Source organism: Theropithecus gelada, chromosome 4 (genome assembly GCF_003255815.1).
Source record: "Theropithecus gelada isolate Dixy chromosome 4, Tgel_1.0, whole genome shotgun sequence".
Classification (NCBI taxonomy): Eukaryota; Metazoa; Chordata; class Mammalia; order Primates; family Cercopithecidae; genus Theropithecus; species Theropithecus gelada.
Genome location: NC_037671.1, coordinates 42,132,269 through 42,144,802, shown reverse-complemented (window position 1 = coordinate 42,144,802; position 12,534 = coordinate 42,132,269). Strand labels below are relative to the sequence as shown.

The 12,534-nt window shown below is 46.5% G+C and overlaps 1 protein-coding gene across 1 annotated transcript in view; it reads right to left on the bottom strand.

Moving 5' to 3' along the window:
• The window catches only part of DAAM2 (dishevelled associated activator of morphogenesis 2), a 91,226-nt gene extending 81,632 nt beyond the window's left edge, over positions 1–9,594 (bottom strand). The window contains exon 1 of the mRNA XM_025383398.1: positions 9,247–9,594. Coding sequence (XP_025239183.1) covers positions 9,247–9,352 — 106 coding nt within the window. The 5' untranslated portion in view covers positions 9,353–9,594. The remainder of the gene's footprint in view (positions 1–9,246) is intronic.
• Between the last annotated feature and the right edge of the window lie 2,940 nt (positions 9,595–12,534).

Sequence of the window (12,534 nt, the reverse complement as noted above, 5' to 3'; positions counted from 1 at the left end):
CCCCCAGAGCTGAAATATTTACTATCAAGACCTTTGCAGATAATGTTCGCTAACTCCTAATGTAGAAGACAGAAAAGGGTAGAGTGGAGTCTGGAGAAAAGATGACCAGAATGACCACCCAGAGCCCAGCTGAGGGACAGTAACCAGAGAGTGGAGATACAATGGAGCATCATTCAAAAGCAGGGATGACAGCAAGACCCAAAACCCCAGTAGGGAGAGGAGGGAAAGGAGATGGAAGAGGATGGAGAAGCAGGGGTCCTGAGTCTGCCGCCTCCAGCCTCCTGGACTGGCAGGACATCTGATCCAGAAAGGATGCTGATTGCGCAGCCGCATCTAAGGGCCAAGGCACCAGGCTAGCATGATACAGCCCTGCATGCCCCCAGGGTGGTGGGGCCCAAGTCGCATGCACAGTTCCCTACACCAGGGATCACGCCATGGCCTTCTCACCTAACAGCCGGGCCTCAAGAGAGGTCAGAAGTTCTGAATGACCAGAAAACATCCCTCTTTGGGAGGAAGCGGCAAAGTGTTCCAGGGAGGCCCCGCACTTCCCCTTCCTGGCACAAGTCGTCCCATCTGCAAAGGCCCAGAAAGGAGCAAGTTTGCTGGAGGTCAGAGATGCTATGTCAGAGCAGAGCACCCCAATCCGAACTCCGGGGCCTTCCTTTTTCCTGACTTGCCTGTTCCTCTCTGAGTCTCTGGCCTAGGTCCATCCTGAGCTTGGAGACCAGGAGGTTAGAAGATTCAGAACCCCCCAAGCTGCTTTGCCCCAACCTAAACCCCTCAGTTTTCTTCATCCCCCAGGAGAGGGGGATGTTGAACCATTTCCTCTTGGGACACCCATACTGCACCTCTCCCTTCCTGCAATGGAATCAGTCGATGTAGCCTTCCTTAATCTTTGGGCCTTTGAAGCACACAATGTAGAGCCCAGTTTGAGAAACAAAGCATTAAAAGTTAAAAACTATCATTTTAGGAAACCACTCGGTGCCCACTTGCACAGAAACACAAACCTGGGGACTAAAATCACATGCCAACAGTAGGTTACATGGTGGTCATTCAGATGATTCAGAATAAATGCCTCCAATTTTTAGAGTATTTTTATTAAAATGAAAACAAAGAAACATTTCTCAAGGAAAAGCACATTCTCAAGCAGAGTCTCAGACCTTAGAGAAAACATTCACATAATGTTCCCAGGGGTCTCTGGGGCCCAGTGTGAAGGGCTCTGGCTAGGGGTGAGGACCCAGGCTACGGAGTTAGGTTGCCCTGGACCCCTCCCTATCCCAGCTGTGTCCTGACTGCCCTCTACAATGGCTGCCACACAGCAGACCAGCAATTCAACTTTGTTGAACACACAAATGAATGAATGGTTAGAAGAATTAAGAGGCTCATCCTGGCTCTGCCATTTACCAGCCCTGCATCTTTAAGGAAAGGTCCTTAATCTATGAGCCTTAGTTTCTTCATCTGTGAAATCTACAAAATTAGTCACGAGTCAATAAACTACTGCAAGAATTAAATGAGATGCAAAGCCTTTAGCAGAGTGATTGGTGCATTCAAGGTACAGAATAAATAGCAACTATTATTGTTACTTTTCAAAAATGGCTTTAATCTCACATCTAAAATATCTTTCCAGCTCTGTGCACCCTCCCTATTCCATCATGCCACATTATATTTTGGTAAATCCCCAGCACAAAGCCTGGCACAAGTAGGAACACAGAAAACATCTGTTGAAGCATAATTTAGCAGAAAGCGTCTCTGATCTGGAAACCCTGGCCTCGGGTGAGTGCCAGGGGCTGAGGCTTCTAGCATCTCCTGCCTCCTCCATGGGAGGCCACCTCTGTGTTGCAGACCTCAGCCCTCCAAACTGTACCTGAGCATTCAAGGCCAGGAAGCTCACCTGTGTCCATGCCACAGGAAATGGGGCAAGGGGGCATCTGCTCTGCAGAGGGTGGGGGTGCTGGCTGAGCCCATCCCCCTGCTGCAGACTTCTCTTCCCATTCCTTCTCACTCCAGCTCTGGGGAGCGTGGGCCTCCCCCGAGGCAGCGTTCCCAGGCTTCAGCAGTAACAGGCTCTCCATTCTTCCCTGCCCTTGGCAGACCTGCCTCCTCCCACTACGATACTGTCTGCTGCTGCTCATGGGCAACCGCCTCAATCCAAGGAGACAACGCAGACCTCTTGGGGCCCAGGCCTGGTCTGTCCCCTGACCCTATAGGAAGAAGAGGAATTGGTCTGAGTCTCCTGCTGAGATAGACTCACAGGGTCACTCATTTTACCCTCAGACTGCAAATGTCATTGGTCTCTGGCATCTTCACAAACAGCACTCACTGACCGCACTTCGTTTTTCCCAAATGAGGGAGAAATGTGACATTTGCCCCTCCCGGATCTTCACGCCTTGGGCCAAGCTCCAGCTACGTTCAGATGTCAACCCCCACCTCCCTGGCTGAAGGTTGACAACCACCAGAAGGGGGGGGCCTATCTCCAAGTTCAAGACTCGCTACCCACTGGGGATCCCAGCCCCCACCTCTATCTCCTCCTTCTCACATTTGCCCATCGGATACTATTGGCAAGAGTCACCAGAACTCAACCCCAAATCAGAAATCCTCAATCCAAGGAAGAGGATGTAACGTGGCTTTCTTTCACTTACCAAGTTTATCCAGCTATTTTCCAACTTTCTTTTTAGGGATCCTGAGCTCAGTCCTCAAGAATTATCTTCTGATGTCCCAGAGCTGGGCACTGGGAGCCCAGGTCCACAGCAGGGAGCTGCAGACAGGGAGTCCTTCTGTGGGCATGGATTCCTGGGGTGGGGTGTGCTTGATTTGAAGCAGTGCCTCCTCCTCTGGAGGCTTCAGTACTAAAATCTAGCCCAGGAGGGTCCCAGCCACAGCCCAGCAAGGCATCCAGCAAGGGAGGCAGGGCCACTGTCAGGAGCAGCATGTGTGGCTGTCTTTCTTAAAGGCACAGCCTGCCCCAAGAGCCCAAGGGGAGTGGAAATGCTAGAAAGGAAGGAGCAAGGGAAGATGAGCCAGCATCCTCTAGGGAAAAACTCTGAACACACACTAGTCCGTGACCGGCACTAGCCTCCACAATCTTCTCCACTTTCCTGATGTGGAACATGGAGACAGAAAGACCATTCCCCAGGGGAAGCTGTCCTCCTGTAGCTCCAACTCCAGGGCTGAACTCACCCAGAGGGTGTTGCAATAACCCATAAGAAATATTAATTATTTACTATGTACACAGCACTTACCTAAGTGCTTTGCATGAATAAACTGATTTAGTCCCCATAGGAACTTCCGGAGGTAGGTACTGTGATTATCATTCCCATTTTATGGATGAGGAAACTGAGGCCTGGAGCTAGTAAATTGCCAAGGTCTTACAGGTAATACGTGAAAAAGTTAGGATCTCAACAAAACTGATTCTACTGGAGCTCAACCACTCATCTTCTACCAACCTTGTCTGTAGGGTAAATTTCTTTTTTCATCTTTATAGTTTTTTGTATTTTCCACATTCTAAAATAAGCATTATTCTGTATAAAGAGAAAAAAAATACAGATTCCACTTTCTATCTCTCACTCCAGTATTTCAACCAAGACGAGACTAGAGCAAGAAGATAAATGTATTCTACACGGAAGCTCTAAGAGGAAGGAGAGTAGCAAAATTAACAGGACAGTGCAGCAACACTATGATTAAATCTATTGGAGTTAAGTTTTGCCTATTATAGATCCACAGGCAGGTTTTAAATAAAATTAAAGCAATCGCTTCTTCTTTCAGCCAAAATTGAAATAAAAAGTTTTTAAAAACCTGGTAATTGAAAAATTCAGTGAAGTCCAGGCTCCTCATACATTATCCAAGACCTTTCCTAATTTGATCACCAGCTCCCTCTGCAACTTCCCCCACATGATGCCACCCACCCCACCCAGCCACCAGGCCAGATTACCAGAGGTTTCCATAAGCCTCTCCAGCACGCTACCACTCGCTCAGGCTAGGATGCCCCTTCCCTCCGCCTGTGCAGTCTTTGCCATCTTTCCAGACCAGGTTAAACTGTCAGTGCTGCTATGGAGGCTTCCACCCCCATGAGCAGAGTGTTGAAAGTTTAAAAACTCCCTCCTCTGCACTCCCACAAGCTTTGCCCATTGCTATGGACTGAATGTGTCCTCTCAAAATTCCTAGGTTGAGGCAGAATTCCCTATCTGATGCTATGTGTAGGCGGGACCTTTGGGAGATGATTAGGTCATGAGGGTGGAGCTCCCCTGAACAGGATTCATGCCCTTATAAAAGAGACCCCAGAGAGCTGTCTCACCCCATCTGCCATGTGAGGACACAGTGAGAAGGCTGAACCACCAGATGTCAAATCTGCCAGTGCCTGGATCTCGACTTTCCAGCCTCCAGAACTGTGAGAAATAAGTGTTTGCTGTGTGAGTCACCCAATCTATGGTATTTTGTTAGAGCAGCTTGAACTAAGACATCATCCAAAATCTGTTGTTAGAGGTGGCATCACATTGTATGCTAATTAACTGAGCATCTTTTTTTCACTTTTCTGTCCCCAGCAACTAGCACTAAAATTGTGTGGAGTCAGGCAGCACATGATCGTAATTCTGTTTGAGAGTGTGTTTAGTTCTGCGGGCCCTTCCTCATGAGTTACCTCATTCGAACTTCACAACAATGAATGGGCATTAGATGTGTCAAATGTTAGTACTAGAGGAGGTAAGTAGCGTTTGAGGTCCTTGTAACTCTGCCCTTTGAAGACTAGGTTTGCCCAGATGGACTTGAAGGACTGGCCAGGCTCCCCAAGCCCATTTTCAGCTGGGCCAGACTCTACCCCCCGTACCTGCCTTCCACAGGCCTCCCCGTGCTCCAACCTAACATCCTCTTGTCCTCAGCTTCCTCCAGCCAAGCCGAGCACCAGTGGGCACAGAGATGATGATAATGATGCTCACTAGCTGGGGTGCAGGCCGCATTCTCTGTGAGCTAGTGCATGCAAAATGGCCAGAGCACTGATGAGGGGCCACATTTTCAAGAAAGAACCCAGAACAATTCTGCCAGTTTTATGGAGGAAAACCCTGTTACACATCCCCAGGGCTGTACCTCCTGGCACTGGCATCACTGAGAGAGGGTGTGGAACAAAGGCACACAGAATGTCAGAGCCGGAAGGAACCTTAGAAATCACATTGCTCAACCCCACTCTAGACAGGGAAACGAGGGCCCAAACTCGGGAGGGACTTGTCAGAAACACAGTGACTCAGTAGCAGAAGACACAGAGCGACAGCTGGCTCCTGAGCCCTTTTTGATGATTCCGATCCAAGCAAGAAAAAGGAAACTAAAGAGTTTATACTAAAAGGATGTCACAAAGGCCAAATTAATTGCAAGGCATTCTTCAATTACATAGCACACAAATGGGCTTTAAATGCAACATCACACACAGAAAACATGTTATAAAGAAAACAATACAGAAGTATAACAGAGGAAGATGTTCAGTAACAGTGTTCAAATTTAGTCGCCCTGGAGGCCAGGCCACGCTACAACCCACATTCTTCCATGAGCTCCCCTACGAACGAATTGAGCAGGTAAGAGCTAAATCTAACACTATTTCTGCATTGTGTTAGTAGAATGCATTAACATGAAAATATCACAGATTCAAACTTTCTTTCATCCTCAGATAAAATAATTTATAGTTGTGCCAGTTATTGATGTTTAGTCAAATACTGTTGGTCCCCACCCCCAATTGCACACAGTGGATTGTACTTCCTGGGTACTTGTGTTGGGTGGGGCCATGTGACTAATTTTGGTGCACTCACTGAAAATAGAAGGTGAGTGTCATAAGGGTTAATTTTGTATGTCAATTTGGCCATGGGAGCAGGTATTTGGTCAAACACCAGTATAAAGGTTGCTGTGGGGTTTTTTTGTTTTTTTGTTTTGGAGACAGAGTTTCACTTTGTCACCCAGGCTGGAGTGGAGTGGCATGATCTCGGCTCACTGCACCCTCCGCCTCCCAGGTTCAAGTGATTCTCCTGCCTCAGCCTCCCAAATAGCTTGGGACTACAGGCATGTGCCATCATGCCCAGCTAAGTTTTGTATTTTTAGTAGAGATGGGGTTTCACCATGTTGGCCAGGCTGGTCTCAAACTCCTGACCTCAGGTGATCCACCCACTCCGACCTCCCAAATTACTAGGATTACAGGCGTGAGCCACCATGCCCAGCCAGATTTTTGGGGTTTTTTTTTTTTTTTTTTTTTTTTTACATGACATGAACACTTAAATCAGTAGACTCTGAGTAAAGCAGATTACCCTCTATAATGTGAGTAGGCCTCATTCAATCAGTTGGAGGCCTTCAGAGAAAACGACCGAGGTCCCCCAGTGAAGGGAACTCTATCCCCAGACTGCCTTCAGTCTTGAGCTGCAACATCAGCTCTTTCCTGGGTCTCCAGCATGCTGGCATGCCCTGCAGATTTTGGACTTACCAGTCCCACAATCATGGGAGCCCATTCCTTAAAACAAATCCAGATATATGTAGAGAGAGGTCCTATTGGTTCTGTTTCACTATAGAACCCTGACAAAAACAAGCATCATTAGTGGTCTAGAGCTTTTAATTGTGAGGACCAGACTCCCTTTTCCTTTAGCACAGCAGCTGTCAACATTGAAGACAAGGCCTGTTCTGCCAGCCTCAGTTCCTAAGGGACCATAACAAGCAGAGCCCCTCTGTTGACCCACTCCAGACAGATAGCATGAGTAAGAAATAAACCTGTGTTGTTTTAGGACACTGAAATTTGGAGTTGGTGTGCTATTAAGCCTAATCTTATACTGACTGAAGCGCTCATTGTTTATCTTAGATTTAAGACATTAGGGGGCTAGGAGAGAAACCCAGAAATGCAATAGAACCATAAAAGGATTTTGATCCTGGCCTCCCAGAAAGACTCCCGGACACACAGCCTTCCTCCAGCTGCACAGCTTCCCTGTTGTCTATCTTGGGATCCTGGAAGTCTTAACCCAGAATCCAACCACGGTTGTGTAAGTGCATCAGAGGTACAATCTCACTGCTGAAACTTCCCCAGAAAATGTTCAGAGCTCAGCTGAAGAATCTGACCTGGGCCTAGGATGGGAAGCCCTCCAAAGAACAAAAGTTTCCACTACGGCAACAAGAATGTTAAACATGATTCTAAAAAAGTTCTCAGTAAGAGAAATGTGATGATGAGTATTTATAAGCCAAAAACCAAAGGCCATTCCCTAGTTCCTATGAGGTTTCCCGCCACATGGGGAGGGTCAACAGGACTAGAGACGGTACTGGAAACAGACATGGATGTCCTTGGCTCCATTACAGATGGGTTAAGTGTGAAGCCTTTGAGAAAATGCAGTCACAAAGTGTTGATGATTCTCCTTGGAAATCAAGGGGGACCCAGAGGCTGCTGGGACTCCTCCACACCTTTCTTCTCAATGAATAAATCCAGGCCCCTGAACTTAAATAGTCTACAAAGTGTGGGGTACAATAAAATATAATGGACTTGAACTATCACAGGAAATATTTAGCTTAGACCAGCAGCTCTCAAAACTGGAGGTGGCTCCCCATCACACCCCTTACCCCCAGAGACATTTGGCAATGTCTGGAGATGTTTTGTGGTTCTCATAACTAGTAAATGTTACTGGGATCTACTGGGTAGAGGCTAAGGGCGCTAATAAGCCTCCTATAATACAAAGGATAGCCCACCCCAACCAAGAATTATGTGGGCTAGTATCAAGTTTGAGAACCTGTGACTGTGATCAAATCCCTCGTTATGAGGGTGTGAAGGTTTAGAACAAGAGCAGAGGAACACTTATAGAGCAATATGCCCCATTGCAGAAAAATACATTGCAGTCAAACTGTGGCACCTCAGGCCAGCAGTATCAGCATTATCTGTGAACATGTTAGAAATGCTCAGCCTTGGGCTCTGCCCCAGACTCCTAGATCAAATTCTTTCTCACGTATTTATTGGAAAAAAATACAACATTTGATTCATACACCTATAGAGAAAAACCAAAACTGACTATCACTAAAGCATCCTGAGAGGTACCACAGTTCATGTCAGTAGGAAAAATGAATCTTCATTGCTACTCTCTTTTTTCTATGAGGGAGGAATCCAGCATGAGAATCAGGGTAGAAGGTCCGTTCTTTAGAAGTTGTCTTTGGATTTGCAAAGTGAACTGAGGAGTGGGGCTGGAGAATAAAGATAGCTGAATTACTCAAAATAATAAAGAGGGGGACCTGTTTGAGTGAGTTGCTGGTGAGCACCAAGGGAGAGAGGAGGAAGAAGACCAAATGACATAACCTTTGGCCAAGCAATCTCTTTTAGAATAAGGTTATCCAGTATTCAATTCTAAATTTTTGTAATACAAATACCCTTGGTCTCCCCAGACCTCCTTAAAGTTCACCGCATTCACGAAGCCTTGTGTAAATGGTGTGTGTGTGTGTGTGTGTGTGTAAACCAGGGGTATGGGAGTAATTTCACATCTGGGTCAACACAGTGCAGAAGAGTTCATGGTTTGCATGAAACCAATGAGAGTTAATGTTTCCTGTGGGCTTGCTATGTGCAAGGCACTGTTTAAGTATTTAATACTTAACAGACACAGCCTCATTGAATGCTCACAGCTGCCCTGTGGGAAATAACATTATTATTTCATATGAGGGATAAGAGGTCTGCAACAGAGGGAATTTATGCCACTCGCTCAGGGACACCCATACAATGAGTGAGCCTTAGAGACAGAATTTAAATCTCAGCACTCTGGCTCCAGAGTTCATGTTGTTAATTTCTGGGCCACCATGCTTGTCACCTAGGGGTAGTTAATAATCTTAACGAATTCAATGGAAATAGGAACTCAGAGCCAGAGGTGAACAATATAAGCCACCACCACTTATTTTGGAATCTCTAGACCAGCATTTCCCAGGCTTCAGTGTGCACCATGATCACCATGTGAGCTTGATAAGACACAAACCGCTGGGCTGCACCCCTAGAGCTTGATCCAGGAGCCTTGGGCAGAGCCCAGGGATGTACATTTCTAACGAGTTCACAGGTGATGCTGACACTGCTGGTCTAAGGTCCCACAACTTGAGAACCACTGCCCTACGTTTGTGGCAGTGAGATTCAGCTAATTTATTCTGAATCTCAAAGACAGGGCTCCTCGGGGGACATCTGGTCACAATATCAATGACTGAGTGGCTCTGAATTGAATCCGGCTAATGCTGAAGAGAATGGAGGAGGAGACGGATGAGTACCCAGTGGAATTCAACCCGGAAAACTTCCTGGAGGAAGAGCCACATGGTGAGAATAGACGCTGAAGTTACTTATTTTCTCAAGTCTCCTTGATACACACTCCATATAGCAGGGCTCAGGCATTTGAGTTCCCTCCTCAACCTCCCCTCCCTAGAACTGCTGGGAGGGTACCCCTTGTTCTTTGGTGAGTCAATCCAGAAAGGCTTAGCAAGAAGTGAGGAATCAGGAGACGTTCTCTTTCATGGAACTAGAAGCTGCCTAGGACAGTGGTTAGGAGAAAGACGAACACATCTGAATCGCAGCTATTCTGCTGTGTCACATGGATTTTACTTCAGGTCCTTAGCTATTCTAAACCTTAATTTCCAAATCTGTAAAACGGAGGAACTCACCACCTGCGTCTCAGAGGTGTGACAATCAGTTGTATGTGAAGTGCTCACCACAGTGCCCACCCAACACCAACCCCAACAATGGCATCAGAGCTCCATCTGTGGCTAGGGAAACCAATCCAAGGTCAAAGGTGAGGCTGACTTTGTTACAGCTCCCAACGCATATAGGAGCTGGGAGGTTGAAGTTTAGATGCTCTTCATCTTCTATCATTTAAAACAGGGCGTGCAATCTTTTGGCTTCCCTGGGCCACACTGGAAGAAGAAGAATTATCTTGGGCCACACATAAAATACACTAACACTAACGACAGCTGATGAGCTAAAATTTTTAAAAAATTAAATTAAATTAAAAAATAAAATAAAACCTTGCAAAAATCTCGTAACGTTTTAAGAAATTTTATGAATTTTTGTTGGCCCTCATTCAGAGCCATCCTGGGCTGCATGCAGCCCACAGACTTGATTTAAAAGATCCTCCATCCCACAGGGTATCAGCTGGTCTTTTAGGGCCCCTTTCCCCCAGTTCTCAGTTTCCTCTCTACCAAACAGTGGCCATGACCCTTTTCCACACCTCACTGGACTCATCTCATTTACAAAGTGGGTAATACTAAGCAGCAGATAAAACCACAATACAAAACTGTCTAACATCTGCACATACAATATATACTCAACCATACTTTTACAATATATGTGGAGAAAAAAAACTGGAAACATCAATTGCCAAATGTTAAGTGAACTGGGAAGTCAGATTTTCTAAGTGTGGTTTGTGGCCAGGTAGGAAGCTGCGGGAAAGGGGGCAGAGGAACAGAAAGATCGAAGTCTCTTTTCAGTGCCCTGTGATGGGCTCATAAACTAATTTTATTTTTGTCTTCTGTGTATTTTGTATAATAAATCCATGTTTCTTTTATAATAAAGGAGGGAAAGTTTTTTTTTTAAAAAAAAAAAAAAAGCAACTTCATATCCTCCTAAAGCTTTTCTTGATTATAACCCACTCCACACACACTCTGCTCACTCAGCTCACGTGCTTCCTCTTGGTGCCTGTTCTGTTTCTAGCCTATGAATTTGCATAACGCAGCCATAAGAGGTTGCTTTCTAAATGCTTTTTAGCAGATTTCCTATTCATTTACCTTAGATATTCTGGTAAGCTGAGCTGCCCCAACGTGGGGGGAGATGCTTCCTCCTAGTGGAAGAACAGTCAGACTCATTGACTATGACTCACTCTTGGGGATCCACCCTCACCCCAAAAACTCACTAGAGGGCTCTTCATGCAGTAAGTGGTCCATGCCAAAAGGAACTGCACAGAAAGTGGCCTGTAGGTGAGGAGAACTGTGCATACACACACACACACACACACACACACACACACACACACACACCCCAATCTGCCTCTTCTTTCCTTCTGTCTCCAGAGGAAAATGTCATCCGGTTAGTGCCCTCAGATGAACTGGGAAGGCAAGCTCCCCGGTTGTGGTTTGTGAGGGGTGGGTGGCTGGGGAGGGGAGGTGTCAGGGAGAGCCAATCCACTTCCATCTGGCACTGAAATCTACACTTATTTTCCTGGACTGGACTACGATCCCATTTCCCAATGTGAGGAATCGTGCTTTCTTGGTGACACACACTTTCCCCCAAGAATGCTTGGCTTTTCAATGAGGAATTCTTGTATATTTGGGATTCTTGGAAACAGGACAAAGACTAATGAATTGCTGGCTCTATCCTAGGTTTGGAAACCCTCTAGAACTCACAGGAGCTGGAGGAGGACAGAGGCAGGCAGGAAAAGGGAGTTGAGGGTGTGTTTGCAACAGAGGGGAGGGTGGCAGGATTGAGATGTCAGATTAAATTGTTTGAGTTACAGGCACTCCAAAAGCTACCTGCTGACCCTACAGTCAGAGGTCACCATCCACACTAAGAATAGAAGGCTGACAGGGGCAGAGTGGGGAAGCAGGGGATACTGAGTGTTTGTGGAGGCCAGAGAGTTATAACAAAGCAGAAGTCAGGTATAGTCGATTGTCAAGTTCATCATGAAGTGAAATGGTTGGGACCTGCAGGGTACGGTACAGAAAGCACAGGTCCTAGGGTCAGGCACACCTTACTTGAAATCCCCTCTGTGCCACAGACTAGATGTGCGACTTTAGGCAAGTTGACTAAATTCTCAGAACCTCAATTTCCTCTTCTATAAAATGGGATAATGCCCACTTTGCAGCTGTTAGTATGAGATGTGCTGAAATGCGCAAGGGCTTAGCCCGGTGTCTGGCACATAATGGGCTCTCCATACATGGTAGGTATTAGAGAATTTGAATTTGAAGTTGAAGAGTAGGAGTGTATAAAGCCCTTCATAGAAGAACAGCTGTAGAAGGTCTGACCGCTGTGGGTCTGGCCAGAGAGTGGAAGACCTAGCTCCTGGGGGCCACAGGAACTAGGCTTATATTCCCCTCCTCACACGCTCTTTGAGGGCCTTTGTTAGTTCTGGCAGGTTTGGGCTATGCACCCTGCCCTGTGCTCCAGATACAAATCCTCTGTAGCCTCAGGGCTTAAGTCCAGAGAGTCAATGTGTGGGTTCCAGGTCATCAGAATGAAATCACAGAGAGTCTACAGGGGCCCTGGGTCCTCAGTTCCCTCAACTGTCAGGAAGGGGACTGGCTTCTCAGTAAACATTAGGCAGACCATCCAACTCTGGTGTCTAAGGAGCTCTAGGAGTTCTCAAGTCATCCTGGAGAAAGCCAGGGGCTGAGTGCCTGCCACCCTCCTCAAATCCACCCTACAACATCCCCTGCCAAGAGCTCTAGTAACCTGGGCAAACAGACCATGGCCCCCAGGGTGTTCTCAGTCTAACAGAGAAGGCCAAACCCAGACATAAAAGACTTCAGAATACAGAAAAACAAGGGAAAAAGAAAACAGTTTTCTTCCAAAGGAGCTCATTTATGTAA